Raw genomic sequence first — 27974 nt, forward strand, 5'->3', positions numbered from 1 at the left:
TATGAAGGTAAAAAATGCACCTGTAAATCAATTTAAGGGGGCAAATATAGTCCTTTAATAGAAAAGGTGTGACTAAGTGGTACGCCGAAGAATGTTAAATGGCCCAGGGGTACGCTGCTGTAAAAAGTTTGAGAACCACTGTTCTAAGTGGTTGCTGAGATCACAACAAACTACAAATGTCTCATACTCAACGCTTGCTCCATTTTTTTCGTTCAAGTCATTCGTTGAGCGCCTCTTGTTTTGTTGCTCGTAGTCTTCATCAACATCCAATTGCACCACCTGCTGTTGATGTTTGTAGCAGCAGGTGGAGATTTTGGCTCGGCGCTCTACTGCTTTCCTGCAATTGCGAAACTGAATCTCCAACTGAATTTGAATATGTTAATTTGTAAAGCAAAGGGAACTTCATTTTTTAAAATGAGAATATTTATAATTGAATTTTTAATGATGACAATTTGCGTGAAGCGCTTTCACTGTGGTTTAATATGCAAACTGTGAAATTGCAGCCCTCGCCATATCGCTGTATCAAATATTTTTGTGAAATAGTTCCACAGAGTTCATTTAGCACATTAAAATTCAACTCAAAGAAAATGTAAGGGATTTCCCGGCTTTTCCCAATGAGCAAAATAGCATTTATCAGGATATAATCATTCACTTTATTATTAGTTTTAAGATATCATGCGATTTGTCTGAGAAATATTGTCTAACGTTAACCATTCAATCCCATATGAGAATGGAAACAAAGGCAAAGCTCTAAAACAATCTTTCTAATGTTTAATTAACCTTTTTCGAGTTCCTCTCCTGAAACAGCCAATGAAAACAAAGAATAAAGACACTGGTCGTGACTGACCAATAGGAATGAACTAAAGATGATTTGCCATCAGAATGATTGGCTGAAGTCATCTGAACCGTGTATGTGCGCCGTACGTCAGTAGTAGTACGCTATCAGTAGTGGTACGCTACACCAGCGCTGCACGATGGGTGGAATTAAGGAGCTAGCGATTCTTATTCTATCTTTTTTGTATGTGATATTTGTCAATGGCACTGATGACATTTTGGTAGGCTGCGGGGGTTTTGTCAAGTCAGATGTAGAAATCAATTACTCTGTCGTTGAGGTAAGAAGACTTGAGAGTTCTGGTTTAAAATGATTAGCTGGCTAGCTAGCGCATGACGTTCCGGAAGTGAACTCAGATATATACATCATCTGCCGTCCTAAACAGTTTTGGTTTTAGGTTGTAGATCGCACGATCTGTTGCGCCGTCTGTCGTGAATGTAGCAGGTTGCATGACAGCTAACGTTACCCCCTAACCAACTGTCCAGCATTGTCAGCAAAACACATGATTTGTTCAAGCATGCTTAATATTGTTATTATCACAGATCTGCCTGGGTTAATTAGCATTGCCTCATTCAAATGAATCACTGAAACTATCTGAATTAATTGCTTACAGTTAGACGAGCAATCCGTGTAGTTCATAGTATAATTACGCTATTTCATACGTGTAATAATGTACATACGCACATTATTATAGTTTAATTTTGTTTAGTTTTTTTAGATCAAATACTCTACATGTTATATCTAGTGATAATTCACTGAGATGTGTTAATACGATAACATTGTCAAAAACAAAATGAGTTTATGATGACCATCTTTTTACTATGTGTGTGTTCTTTACAGATCAAGCTGTACACTAAGCAGGGCTCTCTGAAATATCAGACTGACTGTGCACCAATCAATGGTTACTTCATGATCCCTCTCTATGACAAGGTACTGTGACCCAGGAGTGCATGGGCTGTCAGACATCCAAGGTCATTTTAGAATGTCTTGTAGCATTTGTTCTGAATCATAAGGAAGTGTTTTTTTTATGAAGACCTAGGTACCACTAGGTAGCTTCACTTGTAGTAGGGGCTACACGGTATAGAGGAAAATGATATACACTGGCATCTTTTTACGATTTTATGCCTTGAAATAGTAATGCATCCCATATGAATGTTTCCTGTTCTTTCAGGGTAAAGAACTAAGCAAAATGACCTTCTGTAAAAGTATAATCTCACATTAATGGCAGTCAAATGGTGAAGAACAGGCTTAATTTACAGTGAACTTGTGCAAAATGATATCTACAACATCAGTATAAGCAAATTATGGGGAGAGTGAATTCTGTTTTCTATTTGACTGTTTTTCTACTTTTACTAATCTACTCCACTTTTTATATTTAGCATTACTTCCATCGCTGCCGTATAATCTTTTTTTCATATGGCTTATTTCTAATTGTTTCAAATTAATCTTAAAAAGTAGGCCTTGTGAACAAAGGCTAGACTCTATGATTGCAACTAAAACTATTTTGATAATCAGTTCATCTGTACATTATTTCTTTGATAAATCAATTAATCAGATAAAGGCATTATTTTATATTCTGTTCTTAATTGACAGAACATGTTTATCCTATCCATCCAAGGGTTCTCCGCCAAACAATGCACAGATTAAAGGCTATAAAAACGAATATAAATGTTTCTAGTTGTTTTGCTGCTCTTTTCAGCTCCATAAACTTCCTGGATTCCTGCATTTAAATTAGTGCTGGGTGGTATGACCAAAAATGTATATCACGGTATTTTTCCAAATTATACCGGTTTCACGGTACATGACGGTATTTTTTTTTTTTCATGCATGACCGGGTGTTAACCATATTTTCTACTGATTGAGAGAGGAAATACTGCAGTATATTGACTTAGAATGCCCTATTTTATTAACATAATGAGTGAATATTGTCAAAAAATACCACACTAAATAGTGATTAAACACGACCCCTTTTAATACATGTTAACCAGGAGTCTCTCTCATTTATAATCGCGGCATCGTCTGCATCTACACTAAAGAGCGGCTATGCGGTTGTTTTGGCTATATTATTTTTTGTCTCATGCCTGCGTCTGAGTAACAAACTAAAAAAAACAACAAACAAAAAAGTGCATGTTGTATTAACAGACGCACTACCCTCATATTTATAATTCCAAACAATCAGTAAGCGACAGGTGCTTGGAAACGCTGTTTTGTACTCATTTATTGACGAGTCGGCTGCGGTGCGGCCAACTGAATGCGCTGCTTCTCTGCCGCTCACTGAACAGAACAGACGCCGAGAGAGGTGACACTTTTCCTGGAAAGTCAGACCTCGCGTTCGCGGGACAGCACTGGCGAAATCTTCCAACTGAACCATAGCTAAGGTTTATCCCAAAAAGTCGCTAGGTTTGTCAGTATGAATATTCTATGCAAAAAAAGCCGCTAAAAGGGTCTGAAAGTTGCTAAATCTAGTGCTAAAGTCGCGCTTGTGTGTGTGTGTGAGATGTGGGAGCTGATGGCAGGGGGCGGTGGATATTTGTGGTGGTCAATGTGGATATTGTGGATGAGTTATTCTGTGTCATCACGTTCTATTAGTTCTACAGCTTCAGTTTTGGAACTTTCATGCTTAGTAACACATACAGCTGTTCCCTCACCACAGAGCAACAGTGAAAAGGGACCCCTCTCAAACAGTGTTGCGTTCCGAACGTTGTTTAAGTGACATACACCAGTATTGCGGTATTTAAAAAATGTATATCATAACAAAAATAAACACCGGTATTCGGTATGAACCGGTATACCGCCCAGCACTAATTTAAATCAAATTGCAATGCATATCACAGCCCTTAGGAGTTCATTCGGAATATATCACGACATTTTATATATTGTACAGTCATAATCTGCAGAATGGTGAAGATTTCCCAGGGGAGTTTAAACTAATCACATATTGGCATAGGACTCGCAAATTGCTGCAAGCTTTCTCTGGTGGTGTAAATTGGGGCAAAATTCATCTTTGACATGCCCGTCTATTTTTAACTGGAACAGGAGTCAAGTGGGCTGAGGGACCGCCTATCAGGCTCTTACAATGCCGTATTTCATCCTTAAACCAGCAGTTTCACCTTAATTCACATCATCAGAGAGGAAGTTTCCAGCCTCAGTGACTTACTGTAGATGAATGTCACAATGTCAACATATACGTATGACCCACAATAGATTCTAATAATTTTAATGAAATTAGTGAGTCATGCTTTCGTTTGTTAAAATTTAGCCTGGTGGTTTGTGTATGTGTTTGTGTTAATAGGGATTACAATCTTTTACAGGGTGATTTTGTTATAAAGATAGAACCACCATCAGGATGGAGCTTTGGTAAGAAATGATTTCACATATCAAGTGGTGGTTATATCATGCAATAAAATCATGAATGATTCAATTTCAGAGTTCTTGTATACTCTTTAATCTGCTCTTGATCAATCCAGGGTTCACTAAAGTGGACTCACTATTCACCTGTCACGTATTGTGCTATACATTATCTGTATGCAGAACCAACAGCTGTGGAACTACATGTGGATGGAATTACAGACATCTGCACTAAAGAACAAGACATCAACTTTGTTTTTACGGGGTTTTCAGTCCTGGGAACTGTAAGTTGAAATTGTATCCACATGACTTAACTAAAAAAAAAATTACAAATCTGATCATTTTCTTCCCTCCTTTAGGTCTTGAGTAAAGGGCATTTATTGGGGCCTGCAGGGGTTGAAGTAAGTTTGAGAAAAGCAGGAGAAGATGATGTCCTTCAGAGTGTCCTCACGCAAGCTGGAGGCCAGTGAGTAGATACTGTGTAGTGGTCAAGCTAGACTTCAGATACTACAACTGACTGCAGCAGCATTGCAACATCACACAATGCTGAGTCATTTTTTAACAACTAAATTCAACAAGAGGGCAATCTGTAATATGTAGATCCTCTATTGGTCATGTGTCAAATTCTCAAGCATATGTATGAATTTGAAGTGTCTGGAACGCCAAGTTTGAATTTTCTGTGTTTATATGTATTAGGGCTAGAGCCCTGCACGGGCCTCAAATATAGGCCCTAGCCCGGCCCTGGCCCGAGATGCTCAGGCCCGGCCCGGGTCCGACAGCTCATCAGAATTCTTGGCCCAAGTCCAACCCGAGCCCGTCTTTTTTTCCCCCCTTCTCCCAAAATAGCTTATACTACTGTTTCAGCTATTAAAATAGTTCATTTTGTATGTAATGTCAAAGTGATTATATTTCGTTTCGTTTTTTTAAGAAGTTAATTTAGAACGTTTGGAGCATTTTATTTGTTCGTTAAATGTAAGTTTTTGATTTTTTTACAGTAACGACCAAGCGGCCAGCGGCAGACAGTGAGTTGATCATAGCCTGTGTTTGATCAATTTAGCCTTCTCAAATAATCACGACTATAAAATCTATAGATATAAAACAGTTCAAGCATATTACAATGTTAGTTTAAATGTTTTACCTATATAAATGTGCGCTATTAGACGCATATCTAATCGTTTGTGCGTAGAGCTAAAGCGCGCTTTACAGGACATGGAGGAGCCGGCGCGATCACTTGCATTGGAAACAACTTAAAATATGCCGTATTTATTGCTCATAAAGGTAAGAGTAATACATCACTCGGAACTATAAAGGCTCTAATTTTATTTGTGTGCACTCACAATATCAACAAAGCGTTGTGCTTTTATAAAATAAAGGATACATACAGGATGTGCTTTCTGTAATTTCGGCCAAGAGCACTTCACAATGATGAACCGAAACTCAGCGAATACTTGCTTCAAAAACTTGCTAAATATATCTATAGAAAGCTTTAAATTACTACTTTAAAACTAAATAATTCGAATCAAAAACTATTTTTACGGATTTTATACAATCTGTAAAGATGCATTTCTCAGGATCAGGATCGTCGTCTTCATCTTTACTAATTTATTAATAAATAATTCAAATATCTCATTATTTCCCCCCGACACATTCAAGGTAATTGTACTTTTGCTGGGGCTTTGCAGCACGCTTTAGCCTATTGCGTGCGTTTTTTGCTGTCATGTGCAAGGATATGTTTGCAGATTCTGTACTGCACATGGCCAATTGACTCACTGTTTGCCATGGTAATCAAATCAAGGCTCTTCCAAAATACAGCTTTTCCGAAGCATTGGGAACTTTTAGTAACTCCCCACGCTCCAACTTCTCCCTGATGCTGTGCATGGTGAACTGTCACCTATATGCTAATGCGTGTGTATGTGCGTTGCGTATTGCGTAGGCGATGTATAATATTTATAATATAATCAATATAACAATATTTCATACAGTAGCCTATGTGTGCTCTGCGCATATATGTCACAATAAAAGGAGAGAAGCTAAATGAGCCTGAGCCCGATCTGTAAAAAAAAAAAAGGTCCCGGCCCGAATGGACTCAGCGTGTCGGGCCCCATCGGGACCCGACGGGGGCTTGCAGACCTCTAATTAGGGCTGCACGATTATGACAAAAATCATAATTGTCGATTATTACCTTGAAATTGTTATTACGATTATCACAATTTACATTGAATGATTTTTATACCATTGTTTTATGCAACTGCATGCCGTATATTTATATGAAAATTAACAACCTTAAAACACTCTAACTGAAAAACTTTTAGTGCTTTTCTATAGTATTAAGCTTCAAAAACTTGCTAAATATATCTATAGAAAGCTTTAAATTACTACTTTAAAACTAAATAATTCGAATCAAAAACTATTTTTACGGATTTTATACAATCTGTAAAGATGCATTTCTCAGGATCAGGATCGTCGTCTTCATCTTTACTAATTTATTAATAAATAATTCAAATATCTCATTATTTCCCCCCGACACATTCAAGGTAATTGTACTTTTGCTGGGGCTTTGCAGCACGCTTTAGCCTATTGCGTGCGTTTTTTGCTGTCATGTGCAAGGATATGTTTGCAGATTCTGTACTGCACATGGCCAATTGACTCACTGTTTGCCATGGTAATCAAATCAAGGCTCTTCCAAAATACAGCTTTTCCGAAGCATTGGGAACTTTTAGTAACTCCCCACGCTCCAACTTCTCCCTGATGCTGTGCATGGTGAACTGTCACCTATATGCTAATGCGTGTGTATGTGCGTTGCGTATTGCGTAGGCGATGTATAATATTTATAATATAATCAATATAACAATATTTCATACAGTAGCCTATGTGTGCTCTGCGCATATATGTCACAATAAAAGGAGAGAAGCTAAATGAGCCTGAGCCCGATCTGTAAAAAAAAAAAAGGTCCCGGCCCGAATGGACTCAGCGTGTCGGGCCCCATCGGGACCCGACGGGGGCTTGCAGACCTCTAATTAGGGCTGCACGATTATGACAAAAATCATAATTGTCGATTATTACCTTGAAATTGTTATTACGATTATCACAATTTACATTGAATGATTTTTATACCATTGTTTTATGCAACTGCATGCCGTATATTTATATGAAAATTAACAACCTTAAAACACTCTAACTGAAAAACTTTTAGTGCTTTTCTATAGTATTAAGCCTCAAATGTCAACTAAACATCGGATTGGTTTCTTCTTTAAATTATAAAAAAGTAAAAATATGTCTGGTATTATAATGTTATACTAAAATTAAAATAATGAGAAAAACCCTTAAGATAACATGTAGAAAGAAAAAAACACATCTTAAGCACGCAGAATAACATAAGTGGACTTTGAACGATTAATTGCCACTTTGAACGATTACGTAATTGTGGCATCCATAATTGTAATCGCGATTAGATTAATTGTGCAGCCCTAATATGTATATAATAATATGTCACCCTGGACCACAAAACCAGTCATAAGTAGCACGAGTATATTTGTAGCAATAGCCAAAAATAATTAGGATATTATGTAAAGATCATGTTCCATGAAGATATTTTGTAAATTTCCTAAAGTAAATATATCAAAACTTAATTTTTGATTAGTAATATGCATTGCTAAGAACTTCATTTGGACAAGTTTAAAGGCGATTTTCTCAATATTTAGATTTTTTTTGCCCCCTCAGATTCCAGATGTGCAAATAGTTGTATCTCGGACAAATATTGTCAAATCCTAACAAACCATACATCAATGGAAAGCTTATTTATTCATCTTTCGAAATCTCAAATTCGAAAAAATTGACACTTAAGAATGGTTTTGTGGTCCAGGGTCACATATTATGTTTTTAATTTTTTTTTAATTGTCATGCAAAATATTAAGTCAAATATTCTATTTTGTATATAATTGAAAAATGACCAATCAAATAAATAATCACAGTCAAAGAGATCTGAATTACACGATATAATTCTATGAATTATGAATTCTATGACTATGAATTCAGATTGAATGTCATTACTCCATTGGCCTATAGGTTATGATAAATAATTTTTTGAGTAACATTATGAAATAGTATTTTTTTTATTTGCAACAATTCCTGAAATTATTAAATTAAACAATAAAACAATACCCAACTGGACGCCTTCTGCCCTATTTTGAGGGGGTTATCTTACCCTAAGGGTCTGTCTTTAACTATTCACATCAAAATAATATTCAGTGTCCATAAATACCATTTAACAAATATACATAAAAACATCTTACCCTGTCTGTGTTGCTTTTTCACAGGTATGCTTTCCTCAAAGTGCTTCCAGGAAGTTATGACATCACCGCCTCCCATGCCTCATGGACCATGGAGCAGGTATATAGTACAAACTGTCTTGTTGACAAAACATATTTCTCAGTGACGAATGTGTCAACACCTGAAGAAAGATGTTCATGCCACTACAGTTATGTTTGTTCATTCATTACATTTATGTCAAAGCATTTCATTTAAATGTAAATGCAGGTTTATTTTCTAAGAAAACTTGGTTCACTATTTGTTCCCTCACAGAGCTCAACCACTGTGGTTGTGTCAAATGAAAATGCCCCCGCCGCAGTTCCTCTTGTGGTAAAGGGCTATGATGTCTCTGGAGAGGTGCAGAGTGATAGTGAACCCATGAAAGGAGTCAGCTTCCTCCTTTACTCTGCCAGTGTAACACAGGAGGTAAAAGGTTTTATTAGATTCATAGCCTGACCACAAAAACATGGTCCACACAAAATAACTTTGAATGAATGCCATTCCATAATTTGATAATGTCTTCTAATGTTCACAAACTCATGATCTGTCATCCAGTAGACTTTAAACTAATTGATGATTTATTCAGGATATCAATGGCTGCAGTGTGGCTTCTGTGGATGGGGCTTTAGTCGGCGACCCCTCCCTTGTGTATTTGTGCAGTTCCCAATCTCGTGAGGATGGCACTTTCTCATTCCCCTGCCTTCGCAGCGGTGAATACACTGTGGTAAGAATTTATTGTCACCAACCTTCATATTATTTGATCATGCCTGCTTATATGATATATAGTATTTCACAAAGAAATAAAATATGGTTTGTTATTGTCAGAAGGACGTTATTATTGATGGTTCAAATTGTGAGAGGAAAAGAATAACAAGCTGGCTCTGTATACTGGCTCTACAGACAAAGACAGCAGTGTCGTTTTGGTCATTTTTCTTAGATTTTTATTTATTTTTTCTAAATAATGCAAAGAAACTGATTCATTCATGCTTTTATTTTCTCTCTCCTTGACTATTGAAATCTGACTTATTTAAGATATGTATTGATAAAACTCAGTTGATACAAAATTGTACAGAATGCTTCAGGTCCAGAAAGGGAGATGACATTACATCAGTTTTGTCATTTTCATGGATTGCCCGTTCATTTAAGGATTGATTTTTAAAGTTCTTCTACTGATTTTTAAAGCACCAAATTACTTGGCACATTCATAAGTTTTTGACTGTCTATTATGCTTATGTTCCTAATTATTAAGGCCTTAAAGGGGTCCTATTATGCTCTTTTACAAAGTCTTCATTTTGATTTGGGGGTGTTCTAGAACATGCTCTCATGCTTGGTGGTTCGAAAAACGCATTATTTTTCACATAATTTACATCGTTACATTACCTTTCTCCCCAGCCTGCCACAAACGGCTCGATTAGTTCCGGCTTTGATGAAGGTCCGCCTTCCGAAAAACAAAATGTGATGTGATTGGTTAGCTGTCCCAGTGCGTTGTGATTGGCGAACAGCTTAGATGGTGTTTCAGTACTGCCACGCCCCCTTGCTCCGTCTTTAAACAAACGCTTTTGGGAATCCGGCACTGTACTCCCTCGTGTTGTGGAAGCTGTCCTCAGTAAAATGCGCAGCACACAATAGCAAATTGGGGTTATAATGCTCAGGAACAGAGTTAAAAAGTAAATTGCAACCACTGTTTCCTGACATCATCCGCTTTCGGAAGTGAAAAAAAACAGCGTTTCAGGCGGTCGCACACCGGATGAGAAGTGCAGTGTCGCACCACGTCTTTAAAATTCAAATACATTATTTTCTATGAGTATAGGAACACCGGCGGCGCCGTTCGGCGTCTGTCCGCGGCGCCCAGCTACGTCGTGTTGTACTTGTAAGAATTGTTCTAGCCAGCGGTTCTCAATTCCAGTCCTCGCGTACCCCCGCTGTGCATGTTTTGCACGTCTCTCTTTGTTAACACACCTGATTCAGATCAACCTGTTAGAAGTGAGCACCGTGCATGAACTGTGTTCCGATTGACATGGTCCCTACACAGTGTCCATTACTCCCTACTCGCTGCTCTTTTGGCTCACTGCAATATAACGAAATGATGGTTAGATTAGATCTTTGTGTGGATCATATGGCCTGTCCTGCATACAAATTCCTACTGGATTATTCCAATTAATGGCAAATTTTTGGGGGTACATGTAAACTGATATTTCCTTATGGTACATTAAAGCAAAAAATATAAATATTTTCTGGTGAAAAATCTAATGTGCCTAAGACTTTTGATCAGTATCTTATTACTTTCTGGTTCGACTTTAAATTTAAATAATTTGATTATAATTTCATCCATCTCATGCAGCCTTATTTATGATGTAAAGATAAAGCACAGATGTCAGTCTTTTTTAAACTTGTCTCTTCTTGAATTGTAGGTCCCATATTACAGGGGAGAGAGAATCACTTTTGACGTTGCTCCTTCTCGTATGGATTTCAAAGTAGAACACAGCAGTTTAACGTTGGAGGTGAGTTTCTCATTTCTCTGACTTGTTCTCACAGATTTGGAGACATAAATTAACATCTTAATTGACAATTTGGGTTGGACACTGTTATAATAATTTTTACGTAATGTGTTCAAATGGACACTAAATCATTATTAGGAAAAAATTATAATTAAATAATCTATATAAAACGGTCAGTCTTTCTCAGCAGCCTAACCTGGTTTCTAACCTGTTTTTCCTATTTTGTCTCTCAGCCAATATTCCGGGTCATGGGATTCTCTGTGATGGGCAGAGTTCTGAATAGCCCCAATGGAGAGGGTGTTGCAGATGCTGTAGTAACGCTTAACAACCTAATGAAAGGTAACTGTGATGATATACATCAGTGAAATTAACATAATTAGGCATATTAGGGTATGTCCTAAGTACTCCACAATTCACGCTTAATTAACAAATTTATGGTAAATTAACACATTGAATTATATTTTGCTGCCTCCTTGATCTCTTTCACAGTGGAGACTAAAGAAGATGGTTCATTTCGTTTGGAGAATATGACCACAGGCACTTACACCATCAACACGCACAAGGAGCTGATGTTCTTTGAGCCAATCACTGTGAAGATTGCTCCCAGCACCCCTCAGCTGCCAGACATCATCACTGCAGGGTGAGTATCCAGGCAAGAATCATCCTCAGAAAGCTGAGACCTAAAAGACTTTAGGTCTCGGCCCTCTATCTTTAGGAGTCCGATTTGAAATCTCTGCCCCACTTTGTCATTTTCAGGTTTAGCGTGTGTGGTCACATCTCAGTCACCCGTCTTCCTGAAACGGTTAAACAGCTTGGGCACTACAAAGTTACACTCTCGGCTCAGAGACAGGATCAGGGCTTTTTCCGCACTGTCGAAAGTGACAGTCATGGAGCGTTCTGCTTTCAAGTTAAACCAGGAGACTACAGTGTACAGGTAATGAGAATTTACGTTGTGACGCCACATGACTTTAAAATTAGCGTAATTGCATGTTAATTTAGATTGTTGTGTGCTGTCCAGGTGACCCTCCCTGAAAGTGATGTGAAGGCTGGGCTTACTCTTCAGCCATACTCTCTCGATATCTCACTTGTGGATCGTCCTATCACTGACCTTCTCTTCACTCAGTTCATAGCATCTGTTTCTGGCTCCGTGTCCTGTCTTGGTGAGCTGGTTTTTCATGTCCGCTGTCAAATTCAATTAGATAAATGTGTTTTCTGTCTTTGGCTCAAGTGATTGAATTGTCCCATCAGTGGCATGTGGAGATCTGACAGTCACTCTTCAGCCTGTGAGCAGACAGGGAGAGAGGCATAACCTCCAGTTGTCTGGCAGCAGTGAAACTCTCAGCTTTACTTTCAATAATGTGTTACCCGGGAAGTACAAAGGTAAGCACTGTTTTGGCATGTTTTGATTTTAATGAGCAATAGAGATGGTTATCATTATGGTATTAAATACGTACAATACCATTCAAATTTTGCAGTCAAATTAATATTTTTATTCAGCAGGGATGAATTAAATTGATAAAAAAGTGACACTAAAGACGTTTAGATTATTGAAAAATGTAAACATTTCTAATTGAAATAAATACTGTTCATTTTTAACTTTTTATTCATCAATGAATACTGAAAAAAAGTATCAAGGTTTCCACAAAAATATTAAGCAGTACAATAATTTTTAACTGATAATAATACAACATTTTTCTTGAGCACCTTTTCAGCATATTAGAATGATTTCTGAAGGAGCATATGTCACTGAAGACTGAAAAAAAGATCTTACCAACCCCAAACCTTTGAATGATAGTTAAAATAGTCAGCATTTGTTTTGGAGTTGTTGTTGTTGGTGTGTGTGTGTGTGTGTGTGTGTGTGTGTGTGTGTGTGTGTGTGTGTGTGTGTGTGTGTGTGTGTATGTGTGTAATTATGTAATTAATTTATTTTTCTCAAATTTAACCCATATATAAATCTATGATGTATTATAATGTGTGTGTGTGTGTGTGTGTGTGTGTGTGTGTATGTGTGTAATTAATTAATTAATTTATTTTTCTCAAATTTAACCCATATATAAATCTATGATGTATTATAATAGATGACCTTGGGTAGGTTCTAAACAGCTAAACATTATGCAATTAATCAAAATAGAAAAAGTGAGAACGTTAAAGTGATAGTTCACCCAAAAATTAAAATTACCCCATGATTTACTCACCCTCAAGCCATCCTAGGGGTATATGACTTTCTTCTTTCAAACAAATACAATTGGAGTTATATAAAAAAAAATATCCTGGTTCCTCCAAGCTTTATAATGGCAGTGAATGGGTATTGAGATTTTGAAGTCCAATAAAGTGCATCCATCCATCATAAAAAGTGCTCCACACAGCCCTGGGGGTTAATAAAGACCTTCTGAAGAGAATTGATGCGTTTGTGTTAGAAAAATGTCCATAATTAAAGGGGTCATATGATGCTGCTAAAAAGAACATTATTTTGTGTATTTGGTGTAATGAAGTGTGTTTATGTGGTTTAAGGTTAAAAAAACACATTATTTTCCACATACTGTACATCATTGTTTCTCCTCTATGCCCCGCCTTTCTGAAATGCGTTGATTTTTACAAAGCTCATCGGTCTGAAAAAACGAGGTGTGCTCTGATTGGCCAGCTATCCAGTGCGTTGTGATTGGCCGAATTCCTCAAGCGTCGTGTGATGAAAATGTTATGTCCCTTACCATATTGTGATGCCTGCAGCAACCACATGTGACGACCCCAAGCTGGACTCCGTTTCGTCCACGGTGAAAGCCGATCCGGCGATCCACAGCGCGAAATTGAAGTATTTGCTCAGCGACCAGCACGGCTCAGCTCCAGACATGACGAAGCGATATCATCCTCTTTTGGAAGGCCAAACAAAGTAGTTTCGCTTTCACAACGAAGCACACAGTGCCTTCACGACATGGTCGGCGACAACAATACTACAGCGAGAATAAAAGTTACGCCTTCTTTCTTTGCGTGAACATTTGGGCGGTGTTATGCAAATCTTCCAGATAGTGACGTAGGTATGTGGGGGCGTGTTCGAACCAGCCGTTTTAGGTAGGTGTGGCTGATTCTTAACTTTTATAAAGAATATCTCTTTGGATTTGAGACTTTAGTCTTTGCAACTTTACAGATCTTCTTTATGCACCAAGAGCTTGTAACACTCCAAAGAGAAAGGAAAAATTGAAATCGCATCATATGACCCCTTTAAGTTTGCTTTTGTTTTAGGGTTGCTTCTAATTGTTATTCTCAAATGAGTTGTTCACAAGAACATTGTTACAGACATAGTTTCTGTTATTCTGATATGCCCTTGTTTATATTACAGACACCATTCATATCTGTCTGTATTTGCTGATCGTAATGTGTTATGCAGAATTTTGACGATTATTTTACATCTTCTTGCCAGTGTCAAACCTGAAAAGAACCTTGCAGAAGTGTAAAATGATGGGATGGATGGAGCAGATTTCTGGTCATGGACTCAGTGGGTCATACCAGCTAAGCTATCCGTATTACCCAAGGTAAGTTTAGCTCACCCTAAGCCAGCTTGTTATTGCTAACTAAAACTAAAATTGTTAAAAATTGTTTTTGGTAACTGAAATAAAATGAAACATAATTAGTACTTGAAAAATGTTGCCTTGGCAGCTAACAGAAATAAAAGACGTTTTAAGTAGTTTTAAATCAAATTAAAAGAAGCTTTAAATACTTAAACTGAAATAAAAATTAAAGCTGAATAGAAATATAAAAAACTAACAGAAATGACTGCAGCACATAAGAAATTACTACAATTAAAATTAAACTGAAAATATAAAATTAATAAAATATAAAAACTCCACAAATCTTAGTTCCTAAAGGGATAGTTCACCCAAAAATGAAAATTCTGTCATCATTTACTCACCGTCATGTATTTTCAAAGCTCAGTGACAATGATTTCTTCTGTGGAATATAAAAGAAGATATTTTGAAGAATGTTTCAGCCATTTTGTCCATACAGTGGATGTCAATAGGGTCCAAAACTATTCTGAGACAATATTTTGTTTTGCACAAAAGAAAGTTATACAGGTTTGGGGTTTTGGGGTGAACTTGGATTGTGTGCACATAATTGTTTCTTGAGGTAGTTTTTGAGGTTTGTTGATTTTGTCATAGAAGTGCCTTAAAGGTGAAATTTTAAGGCATTCTATGAGATGATAAAATTGAATAAACTTCTCCTCTCTGCAGCCCGGCAGTTCTGTTTCCAGAAATGATGGCAAAACTTAAACAGAAGGAAGGACAGACGCTCAAACGCAAGAGAAGTGATGAATCTGATGAAGAATCCGAAGAAGCGGCAGAAGAAGAATCTGAAGAGGAAGAATCGGATGAGGATGAGCCTCCTCGAAGAAAGAGGTGAAGTATATCACATAACAGTATCAGTGTGACATTATCTAATGTCATAGAGACTTTTGGCTTGGGCAAGGCTAAACATGCTTTTTGTTTGTCTACAGGACCCAGCGTGCAAACCGAACGTCTGCGTCTAAAGCTCGTCAAAATAAAAGGGCTAAAACAGTCAGCAGAAAACCTCCTGCTTCAAAGAGATCAGTTGCATCGGCCAAGAAAGCCCCTCCACCAGCCAAGAAACCAGCCGCTGTGAGCAAAGCAGCGTCTCGAAAGGTACCAGCGCCTGTTAAAGCCACACCAGTCAAGAAGGCCACACCAGTCAAGAAGGCCACACCAGTCAAGAAGGCCACACCAGTCAAGAAGGCCACACCAGTCAAGAAGGCCACACCAGTCAAGAAGGCCACACCAGTCAAGAAGGCCACACCAGTCAAGAAGGCCACACCAGTCAAGAAGGCCACACCAGTCAAGAAGGCCACACCAGTCAAGAAGGCCACACCAGTCAAGAAGGCCACACCAGTCAAGAAAGCCATACCAGTCAAGAAAGCCACACCAGTCAAGAAAGCTGCCCCAACCAGTAAACCGAAAACACCAGTAGCCAAAAAGATGACAAGCAGGGGGTCCAAACGGCCGTCGCCCAAAGCAGCTAAGAAGGAGGCAACTGAATCTGCCGTGAAGGCTAAGCCAGCCGCCCGCAAGTCACTCCGAGCCCGGAAATGAATCCCGCGCTTACCGATGGCAGAAAAGATCAACTGTAGTTGCGTAGACTGCAGTGCTGGCTATTTTCTCCTCTTATTTTTGTAGAAACTTCCATGTTCTCCTCGTCTTGGGGCCTCTGATGAATATAGGACCTCTTCAAAGTTATTCTGCCATTCAAATACAGGCATTTTATGTTCAATATTCTTAAATTACAGGTAAAGGTATAGCATAGAAATGCTACTGTTTGTTAAGATGCTCATTCAGGTCACCGTTATGAGAACATCTAGAAGGAGCTGTTCTCGCTTGTGTATCAAGAAAAAATCAATTATTTAAAGTTCCTGTAGTCAGTCTTTCTGTAGAGGCAAGCATTTCAGTTATTCAGTCGCCCCTTTCTCATCAGTGTTCATGAAAACTCTCTTTGTAAATTTTAGTTCCATTTTTTTGGGAGGTCATGTTTTGTGAATTTAGGTCTTTAGCTACTATTGTAATCAAGAACGTTTTGTTGATGTTGGTTCTTTCGTGTAAGTCGAAGTAAAGAACGATTATTGATGCCTAACTTTCAGTTGAACAGTCTAAATGAATGCACAATTGGATTTATTAAGATGCATTAAAGAAACATTGGCATCCATATCCACAACTGTCTTTTTGTTCTGTATAGTCTATGATGAAGAATATAAGTTGAAAAGATTTTCCGAGCAGATGTTTAAAACATTTGACACTATTAACCCGGTCATACTCTTGTGTGTTAGTTTATCAGAGGGGTTAGATGTAATTTTATGAGCATTGCTCACCTTACCGTGCATGCATGTAACTGATACACTTTTCTGTAGTCCTTAATAAAGTGACTTTATTTGTACTTCATTATTTGGCCATTGTTTTGTTTTGGTGGCTTGGTTTATAATTCAGTTGAGGTTAATGATAAACCAGCAATTTTAAAAGCTGTTACCAAATGATTCAAGCACTGAAATACAAGGTTTGTCTCCTTATCAGAGCGAGGCTCTATTAATGTTAAATTCACCATAGCAAATTCTTACTCCTGTTCTAACATGCACAAAAGGCATGCTTTAAATTAGTATACTAAGCACTGAAATGTTTACATACAACAACTTGTCTGGAGACTTGCTTTGACTTGTCTTGGAGCTTACAGTAGGCCTATCTCAAGTATATTTACAGACCGTGTTGAAAAAACCAGCATATGCTGGTTAGGTATGTTTTGAAGCTGGGATGCTGGTTTAAGCTGGTCATGTGCTGGTCCGTCTAGTTTAAGACCATCTAAGGACCAGCTTAAACCAGCAAAGGTCCAGCTAAAACCAGCATCCCAGCTTCAAAACATACCTAACCAGCATATGCTGGTTTTTTCAACACGGTCTGTAAATATACTTGAGATAGGCCTACTGTAAGCTCCAAGACAAGTCAAAGCAAGTCTCCAGACAAGTTGTTGTATGTAAACATTTCAGTGCTTAGTATACTAATTTAAAGCATGCCTTTTGTGCATGTTAGAACAGGAGTAAGAATTTGCTATGGTGAATTTAACATTAATAGAGCCTCGCTCTGATAAGGAGACAAACCTTGTATTTCAGTGCTTGAATCATTTGGTAACAGCTTTTAAAATTGCTGGTTTATCATTAACCTCAACTGAATTATAAACCAAGCCACCAAAACAAAACAATGGCCAAATAATGAAGTACAAATATAGTCACTTTATTAAGGACTACAGAAAAGTATATCAGTTGCATGCATGCAGGGTAAGGTGAGCAATGCTCATAAAATTACATCTAACCCCCCTGATAAACTAACACACAAGTGTATGACCGGGTTAGTAGTGCGTCAAATGTCTTAAACATCTGCTTGGAAAATCTTTTCAACTTATATTCTTCTTCGTAGACTATACAGAACAAAAAGAGATTTACTCACCCTCAAGCCATCCTAGGGGTATATGACTTTCTTCTTTCAAACAAATACAATTGGAGTTATATAAAAAAAAATATCCTGGTTCCTCCAAGCTTTATAATGGCAGTGAATGGGTATTGAGATTTTGAAGTCCAATAAAGTGCATCCATCCATCATAAAAAGTGCTCCACACAGCCCTGGGGGTTAATAAAGACCTTCTGAAGAGAATTGATGCGTTTGTGTTAGAAAAATGTCCATAATTAAAGGGGTCATATGATGCTGCTAAAAAGAACATTATTTTGTGTATTTGGTGTAATGAAGTGTGTTTATGTGGTTTAAGGTTAAAAAAACACATTATTTTCCACATACTGTACATCATTGTTTCTCCTCTATGCCCCGCCTTTCTGAAATGCGTTGATTTTTACAAAGCTCATCGGTCTGAAAAAACGAGGTGTGCTCTGATTGGCCAGCTATCCAGTGCGTTGTGATTGGCCGAATTCCTCAAGCGTCGTGTGATGAAAATGTTATGTCCCTTACCATATTGTGATGCCTGCAGCAACCACATGTGACGACCCCAAGCTGGACTCCGTTTCGTCCACGGTGAAAGCCGATCCGGCGATCCACAGCGCGAAATTGAAGTATTTGCTCAGCGACCAGCACGGCTCAGCTCCAGACATGACGAAGCGATATCATCCTCTTTTGGAAGGCCAAACAAAGTAGTTTCGCTTTCACAACGAAGCACACAGTGCCTTCACGACATGGTCGGCGACAACAATACTACAGCGAGAATAAAAGTTACGCCTTCTTTCTTTGCGTGAACATTTGGGCGGTGTTATGCAAATCTTCCAGATAGTGACGTAGGTATGTGGGGGCGTGTTCGAACCAGCCGTTTTAGGTAGGTGTGGCTGATTCTTAACTTTTATAAAGAATATCTCTTTGGATTTGAGACTTTAGTCTTTGCAACTTTACAGATCTTCTTTATGCACCAAGAGCTTGTAACACTCCAAAGAGAAAGGAAAAATTGAAATCGCATCATATGACCCCTTTAAAACTTTATAAACCGTAATCGCTAGCTTCCACTAACTGTCGTATGCGTGTTCACGAGAGAGTGGCGTTCCAGCGGATGGCGTAGGACATAGGTGTAACGTAAGCTCCGGTGAGAATATGCTAGTCTCGCGAGAACCAAGTTTTGTTTACAGCAAAGGAAAACCGTCCCCTTCTGGCTTTATAAAACTTTATAAACCGTAATCGCTAGCTTCCACTAACTGTCGTATGCGTGTTCACGAGAGAGTGGCGTTCCAGCGGATGGCGTAGGACATAGGTGTAACGTAAGCTCCGGTGAGAATATGCTAGTCTCGCGAGAACCAAGTTTTGTTTACAGCAAAGGAAAACCAGTCTCCTCTTGGCTTACAGTATATCGAAATCCTGCGACATTTTTCTTTACAAATCCTCGTTTTGTACTTCTAATTCGTGACCGTTTTTTTGTTTTGCTCTCTCCTCTGCGCTTCCGCATTCTTCACTTCTCATCGGAGCTTACGCTATGCCTACATCATCCGCTGGAACTCAACTCTCTCGTAACCGCGCATACGACAGTGGAAGCTAGAGATAATGGTTTATAAAGTTTTAAATATGGACATTTTTCTTACACAAATGCATCGATTCACTTCAGAAAGCCTTTATTAACCCCCCAGAGCGGTGTAGAGTACTTTTTATGATGGATGGATGCACTTTATTTTGCTTCGAAATCTCAACCACCATTCACTGCCATTATAAAGCTTGGAAGACCCAGGACATTTTTTTAATAAAACTCCAATTGTATTCGTCTGAAAGAAGAAAGTCATATACACCTAGGATGGCTTGAGGGTGAGTAAATCATGGGGTAATTTTCATTTTTGAGTGAACTATCCCTTTAAGAATCAAATACATTGCTATTGTAATATTACTATTGTATAGTAACATAAGATAGGATATTATTATAATCATGATTATTCAATTTTAATTTTAAAGAACAATAATATATTTTAATTATTTGTAACTACAAAAATAGCAAAATGATAAATAATGTTGTTTTTACATATTGTATTTAATGTGATTTTAAATTCAGATTAAGAAAAAAATTTAACAACCTCTGGTTATCACAGTGTCTATCACCCAAGAAGAGTGGTGCTGGAAGCAAAAGTCAGTGGAGATCGATGTACTTGACTCATACGTGGAGGGAGTGGAGTTCAGACAAACCGGATATTTGCTGCGCTGCTCACTGTCCCATGCCATTACTCTGGTGAGGCCTGAAAACATTCAATATTTAAAGATGACTGAACACAGTTGCCAAAATCAGCTGTTACAAGCCTAAAATAGTAATGCTGATGATGGCATATTTGACCAAAATTTTAGGAATTTTTCCAAGATGGCAGCTCACCAGAGAACGTTGGCATTTACAATCTGTCCAAAGGAGTCAATCGCTTCTGTCTGTCCAAGCCAGGTGAGCTCAGCCTTTTCTGTTTTGTAAGTTCATTAAGTCCATAAAGCCTGCAGTGCTTAAAATATTTATTTTTAATCTAAGGTCTTTATAAAGTGACTCCGCGTTCCTGTCACCAGTTTGAACAAGATTACTACACCTACAACACGTATGTAACTGCCGTTGCCAAGCATTTTATTAAAATCAAAGTAGCTGCCACAGCTTTCTACCTTTTGATCTGGTGCTTTTGCAGCACTTGCATGTTGTGTAACATTGTTGAATGAAAAGGGGTTCATTTTTTTTGCCCTTATTCCTTAGGTCTGCCCCAAGCATTTTAACCCTGACTGCTGTTAGACACCACATGACAGGACTCATTACCACTGATAAGATGCTGGATGTCACTGTCACCATCAAGTGAGTAAGGGGAAGCATTATAATGGGTTTCTAAAAGAGTAATGCATATCTTGTTTGTTTTGAGTTCTTGCTGTTGCCTTCCATACACCTGGTGGTATTTGTTTCGTTTTGGCAGATCGTCCATTGAGAGTGAGCCTGCTTTGGTTCTGGGGCCCCTGCGCACAAATGAGGAGCAGCGATGGGAGCAGCAGCTTCTGGAAATAGCTGACCGTAAGAAGGAGAGGGAAGAAAGAGGAGACGAGAACAGCCCCCCTGTGGAAGAGAAACCAGATGAACTCCATGAGCCTTTCCACTATGAATTCTCCTACTGGGCACGGTAGGATCTTTGGAGAATGTTTGCAAGCATTTTCCTCTTCTGTCTGTGTTAGAAAAAATATTGTTAAATCATGTGCAAAGAACATGTATCACATTGTCTCTTCCTACCAGTTACTAATTTCATGGTCTTAATTTTATATCTTGGCTGTGTTGGCTATTTCAGGGCTGGGGAGAGGATCACAGTCACACCTTCATCCAAAGAATTTCTGTTTTACCCTCCTGAAGTAGAGGCTACAATCACTGGAGGTTAGAGTGCAACCTTTTTTAAGCTTTTTATTTTATACTAATGGATGCGTGTTGTGTCCTTTCACAACAAATATGGAACAAATTGCAGACAACTATTCATACAAAGAACAAAACTGATATTTATCAAGCTATATCAAAAGGAAATCCACATAAACAAATAAGATGACACTTACTGACAACCAAATTCACGCAGTTGATTCATATCAATAGAAAAAAACATATAAATATATATATATATATATATATATATATATATATATATATATATATATATATATATAATTTTAAATGCCTTTAGGGGTACAACACCTTGTCACTGGGTCAAGTAGCCTTATTGGAATAATTTTGTACCTTATCTAGCCCTAAAAGTCACATAACTAGCTTAAGGATAACTTACCTAATTTTGTTTCTGACAGTATATTATTTTTTAGCTAGTCTGCTGAATACCAATCAGAAACAGCTCTATGAAGCAAATGAATAAATTATAAATGTAACTCTTCAAAGAGTGTGAAACAACGCAAAGCCACAAACCTTCAATTAGCTGGTTCGGGATACGTTTAGAACTTAGAAAGTGGCCCTCCAGAAAGAAGAGAACTGGACACACCTGATGTAGACCCAGGCAAAGTTTCCACCTTATTTTTAACATAAGAGCAGGCGCTGCCATTTGAAACTTGAATGTGCCAGGCTTCCAGCTTGTTATGCTGCTTGATATTGCCAACTGGTATTTCTTATGATATTATTTTAATGTATCATCTTAATTATAAGCACACAGTTTTACCCCAGTTTATATTGAAATCTGATATACAACGATTTGTTCTAACAGAGAACTGCCCAGGTCAAATGGTGGAGATTGCGGGCCGGGCAGGGCTGTTCCTCACAGGGCAGGTGTCGCCTACCCTGGAGGGTGTTGAAATCTCCATTAAGGAGAGAGGAGCTACAACCCCTCTCATTACAGTTCTCACGGATGACACCGGAACCTACAGGTTATCTCATTTATTCACAAACAGACTGCATTCATTTATTTAATAGCTCTCTTATCTATGTATTTAATAATGCATATTAGCTTAAAAGCAAGGTTTATAAATATGCCAGCATGAATGACTGTTGGCCTATTTAGGAGTAAAATGCAGTCATTATGGCTGAAATCTTAAATGCTCTCTAGCATTCTAAACAAATAAAATGAATATTCCTTTTTAAAACCAGTGTTGGACCCCTACATAGTGACTCTCTGTATGACATCAGTGCCAGTAAAGAGGGCTTTGTCCTGACTCCAGTGGAGGGAAACACAGGAGACTTCAAGGCATTTGCCCTGGCAGGCGTCACTTTTGAGGTCAATGTCACATTAATGTCTTCTCGTCATCCAAGTATCACATTTCATTTTCATTTAAAAAAAATTATAATTTTCTTGCCCCTCAGATAAAGGCAGAGGATGGTGTTCCTCTCTCTGGGGTTCTGTTGTCTCTCAGTGGGGCCAACTTCCGCTCAAACATGCTCACTCAGGACACTGGCCTCCTCACCTTCAACAACCTGGTACTGTCTTCTCAGGCCCATAGTTACTATGGTCATCTTTTTGACGTGTTAAGCACATTTGTTTTATTGTACAATCTTAAATGTATAGCTTATCTTACATAAAAATGGTAATCTTTTACTCTACCTCATGTTGTTCCAAATCTGTTTGACATTGTTCTGTGGGACATGAAAGAAGATTTTTTTGAAAACGTTTTAATATTTCCTGTCCATGTAATAAAATACCTAGAAATTGTCTTAATTCCTCCTCCCTCCATCTCAGAGTCCTGGCCAGTACTATTTCAAGCCCATGATGAAGGAGTTCCGCTTTGAGCCCTCAGCACAAATGATCACAGTAGAAGAAGGACAGGTTCTCCATATTACCATAACTGGCTTCAAAACAGCTTACAGGTCAGCAACACACAGCATGTTAGAATATGCGCTGCCAGTTAAAATGCATAGTATAAAAGTTAGGTAATATATGCGTATTTATACTACCGTTGAAAGGTTTAGTGCCGGTAAAATTTTGTTTTTAAAGAAGTCCCTCAGTACACAAAAGCTGAATTTAATTGATCAAAAATACAGTAAAACAGTCATATTTTGAAATATTATTACAATTTAAATACATTTTCTATTTTAATATATTTATGTAATTTATGGCAGAGCTGAATTTTCATCAACCATTACTCTAATCTTCAGTGTCATGCAGTCCTTCAGGAATCATTCTAATAGGGCTGGGCGATATAGCGAAAAAATGTATCAACGATATAATGTTTCATATAATTCGGTATCGATAATTATTAAAACATTTTTATAACCTTTTTTAAAACAGAGCTGTAGAAATTTTTTTTACATGTAACCACTATTTTTAAATTAACCCAATTTATTGAGACCAACAAATATTTTTTTGTTTTAACAGTCAAACACACAATAAAAATTAAACGTTTATAATTTCAAATGTTTTATATGCAGATTAAATAGGTCTTAAGGAAACTTTTGGCTTGTCTCCCGAGGCCACAGGAAAATAATGCAGCACATTTAAATGGTCAACGCAGGGAAATAAATGTCTATAAAAAAAACTTGCGTTACGTCTAAATTAACTCATATAAATCATATATAATTTCGTAAATTGCATAAACAATTATGAACAAAACAGCATCATGTATTTATGCATTGCTTAATGCAAAGAGCCGAATCGCCCATCACGCAGATTGCATTTAAAAACATAAGAGACGCAGTGAAAAGGAATAAATCTCCACAAATTCGCGATGTGTTTTCTAAAAGTTTAAACCGTTTTAACTTTGCATGGCTACATTTCTTATGTGAGATGCGAGTGCAGCAGTCATATTTGTCCGTCTAAAAATGTGCTGAATATGCATCTGTGTGAATGGCTTGGTTTCGGTTTTCACCTAATCATGATCTTCTCTGCATTGAGCTTCTATATTTCTTTAATATTTTGAATGTATAACACAGCAGCGGTGCATCTCGTTGGCTAGACTAACAAAACATTAAAATGCCACTTACATCATTATCACAGCATCTCGTGCGCCACTGATGACGCTCCCTGACGCACTCCTAACATTCAAATGCAAATGTTTATTTTAAATTCGAGTAATATTCTTTTTTTTTTAATTCACAATCTCCTCATCACAGGCAGGTACAGCACTCGATTCAGCATGTGTTCGTGTTTGTGTGTGCTGTCTGCATCATTCATAGCACGTGCACTATAGCGAACATTTTTTTTATATCATTATCGAAGGTGTACCGTTGATAAATATCAATACAGTTTTATCGCCCAGGCCTACATTCTAATATGCTAATTTGATGCTCAAGTAACATTTATTCAATATTGATAACAGTTGTGCTGCTTAATATTTGTAGAAAACATGATGCATTTTTTTCAGGATTTTTATTTATTTATTATTAAATAGAAAGTTTAAAAAACAGCATTCATTTGAAATATTTTATAAAAGGGTTGTCCCTATTCTCTTAATGAGTAATGGGTGTGTTTTGGGCATATATATATATTGTAACATTATAAATGGCACTTTCGAACAATTTATTTAAAAAAGATAAATCTGTGTACGCATTGGAAATTTTCAAAACATGCCCTGTCCATTGTGGGGTAAATTTTCTGTTTGTGCATTTTGATGCGTCTCAGCTGCTATGGAACAGTGCAGTCAATAGGAGGCGATGCGGAGCAGGGTGTCGCTGTGGAGGCAGTGGGGCAGGGAGAGTGCGGCATGTACAGTGAGGACACGGTTACTGACGAAGAGGGCCGCTTTAGACTCCGAGGCTTGCGGGTGAGACTTCACAAGTTAAAACTCTTAGACAAACAATACGAAAAGTTCACAAGAGCATATGTTTTAAGATCCTAAACAAAGCTTGTCTTTCCTTCATGATCAATGTCAGCCTGGGTGTAACTACAACATTCAGCTGAGAGGAGAGGGAAATGATCACATTGAGAGAGCATTACCGCCACACAAAACCATCAAGGTGAGCATTGAAGTTTTATTTGCCTTATTGTTTTTTTTACACATTTTATTTGAAGTTTCTATTCATGTATTTATTTTTGGATGGTTTTAGGTGGGCAACACTGATATTGAAGGAATAAACATAATCGCCTTCAGACAGATCAATCAGTTTGATCTGAGTGGCAATGTCATCACTTCCTCTGAGCATCTTCCCACTCTCTGGGTAGGTGCAGTAACTTATATACTCCTTTAAAATGGTTTCTCATATTTGATGAAATATTGAAGTCATTGTTGTTGTTCCTCTAAAGGTGAAGCTCTGCAAGAGTGACAACCTTGACAATCCCATTCAGAGTGTGTCTCTTGGCCAGTCCATGTTCTTCCACTTTGCCCCCTTGCCACGTGATGGAGAGGTAGACCCATATTAATCACCTCTTTTCCTCTAAACAACTCCTATTTTTATAATCTGTTTTACAGTATTCATATTAATCTGCCAGTACTTAGATCTTAAAAATGGGTGGTCAGACATTTTCATTTATTAATTTAATTTTTAATGTCTTCTTGCAGAGCTATGTGTTGATTCTGCACACATCACTTTCTCAATCCCAGTATGACTTCAAACTCCCACAAGTCTCGTTCACGTCTTCTGGTTACCACAAACATGTAACACTAACCTTTAACCCTAAGGTAAGAACCTTTTCACACAAAACATACATTATTATTTTTTTCTTTGTCCAGTGATCAAATTGTGCTGACCAGTAAGATTTGTGTGAATAGATAATTCATCGGCGTTTGTTTGACATTTGGTGTGAGAAGGATCTAAATTCTGCATTCAGAAAGCTGTTCATGAGTATGACTTTGATCTAAAATTAAGTTATGATATTCTCAAGACAATTCACGTGTATTTATATAGCACAATACAGATTGTGACAAAGCGGTTGCGCAGTAGCAAACAGGAAAATAACAGTGTTAATGTTGCAGAATTCATCATTTAACAACTGTAAAGCAACTCGGAAGACAATGGTGTCATCATTCAGTTCAGTGTTGATTCGGTTCGATGTCAGTGTTGCAAAGTTCATAAATTATGAAACTAGTTTAATTCAGCTATACAGAAGGTAACAGTATCTTTATGCAGCTCTATTTAGTTCAAATCTTGTTTGCAATCAAGTGTCAGTGCAGCTGAATACATTGAAAATATTATTAATTATTGTCTTTTAAAGCCCAAGCTCTGGGATTTAATTTGAATGAATTTGTTTGGCTTTCCACAGAGGAAAATACCAGATCAAGATGTTGCCCAGGGATCTTTCATCGCCCTTCCTCTGACATTACTGCTGTTGCTTGCTGTCTATAATCATGAGCGGGTACCTATTGCTTTTTCTTTGAAAATAGTTGAAAGCCACTTAGAGATTCTTGACATTTGCAATAGCTGCAGTTCTTAAGACATTAATGATATTGTGTCTTTCCCAGGTGATCCCACTTCTTCTGCAGCTGGTCAGTCAGATCCAGGGTGTTCGAGGACTTGCTCAGACAAGCGCGGATGGACTCCCTGTGGATGAAGCCAAGCGCCAATCAAAAAGGCCAAAGACGAGACGTACATGAGACCTCAGTATGTCCTAGTATGAAGGCCAAGCCAGTCACTGCATTCAGATCTCACAAGCGTCCAGTGTCAGACAGCACGTAAGACCATGTTGGTCTGAACATAAAATCCTATCATAAAAACAACCTCGCCTGGGGTCGCCGAAGTTTTTTGGACATATTTAATCTTGCTCATCTCAGATAACCGAAGGTTCTTTTACTGTGGTGTCTTGGATACACAGATCCCTATAATACAGTCCTTAGCATGCGAATGTGGCCCGGAGATTGTGTTTTTATGTTTGTGAGAGACTGCTCAGGGAGGATGGCTGATTTAAGAGACTTCAAATGTGTGTGCTATTTTTTTTTTTTCTTTTTTCAGTAGTATAAAGAGTAATATGATTCCAATAGTACCCTGAATTACTAGATTTTATTAAATCCCTACTCCAATTAAAAAAAGTTATCAGTTCAGTTTTTTTATAACTACTTGAATTTGTAGAATTAAGTTGTCATTTGCAAATGTAAACACCCGTACGTTTTAAAATGTAGAGATTAATAAACATTGACTCACTAAATTCATTCTGTATGATTTTAGTTTCCCTCATTTGTTTAAATGCCTCAAAACATAACTAAAAAGCTTGCAAAAATAAATTTTTAAATTCCTTAAAAGTAACTAACTTGCTGCTACCATTTGATGGGTTCAATACATATTCATTCCACTGCATTCATATGATCATAATTTGATAATGTGTATGGTTCTAGAGAGAACAAATATAATAAAGTGTTTTTGAAATTATTTTTCATTGTGTTTTGGAACTAAATTCTTGCCTTCAATGCTGAAATGACAGTGTATTCTATGTTTGGTTATTTATTTATTTTTGTTTTTTTAATCAGGAATCAACCAGGAGTTATGTACTGTAACTGACCACTTCTCCGTAATGTATAGGAAGATTACAGAAGATGCATTTACTGCAAAATAGAAACAGGGACATTTGTAAATGGGTTTAGCATGTACAGGAGGATGCATCATCAAATATATTTTGA

The 27974-nt window shown here is 37.6% G+C and overlaps 2 protein-coding genes across 2 annotated transcripts; both read left to right on the plus strand.

Moving 5' to 3' along the window:
* Nucleotides 1-926: 926 nt before the first annotated feature.
* On the plus strand, nt 927-27957 carry LOC107562229 (nodal modulator 1-like). Its single transcript, XM_016246835.1, has 31 exons — nt 927-1112; nt 1673-1762; nt 4144-4189; nt 4364-4464; nt 4540-4646; nt 8497-8569; nt 8762-8914; nt 9075-9212; nt 10900-10989; nt 11220-11325; nt 11476-11626; nt 11743-11920; nt 12005-12146; nt 12235-12366; nt 20093-20229; nt 20343-20430; nt 20512-20575; nt 20725-20820; nt 20936-21136; nt 21299-21381; nt 22205-22364; nt 22585-22711; nt 22798-22911; nt 23171-23298; nt 25049-25190; nt 25300-25383; nt 25474-25584; nt 25670-25771; nt 25926-26045; nt 26627-26719; nt 26826-27957. The coding sequence occupies exons 1-31, from the start codon at nt 975-977 to the stop codon at nt 26955-26957; spliced, it is 3627 nt and encodes a 1208-aa protein (XP_016102321.1). The 5' UTR covers nt 927-974; the 3' UTR covers nt 26958-27957.
* Nucleotides 14407-16660, plus strand: LOC107562230 (histone H1.1-like). The gene is made up of 3 exons (XM_016246836.1): nt 14407-14513; nt 15210-15374; nt 15473-16660. Exons 1-3 carry the CDS (start codon nt 14437-14439, stop codon nt 16080-16082), a joined length of 852 nt encoding a protein of 283 aa, XP_016102322.1. The 5' UTR covers nt 14407-14436; the 3' UTR covers nt 16083-16660.
* Nucleotides 27958-27974: the final 17 nt, after the last annotated feature.

Source organism: Sinocyclocheilus grahami, unplaced genomic scaffold, assembly GCF_001515645.1.
Source record: "Sinocyclocheilus grahami isolate Dianchi unplaced genomic scaffold, SAMN03320097.WGS_v1.1 scaffold813.1, whole genome shotgun sequence".
Lineage (NCBI taxonomy): Eukaryota > Metazoa > Chordata > Actinopteri > Cypriniformes > Cyprinidae > Sinocyclocheilus > Sinocyclocheilus grahami.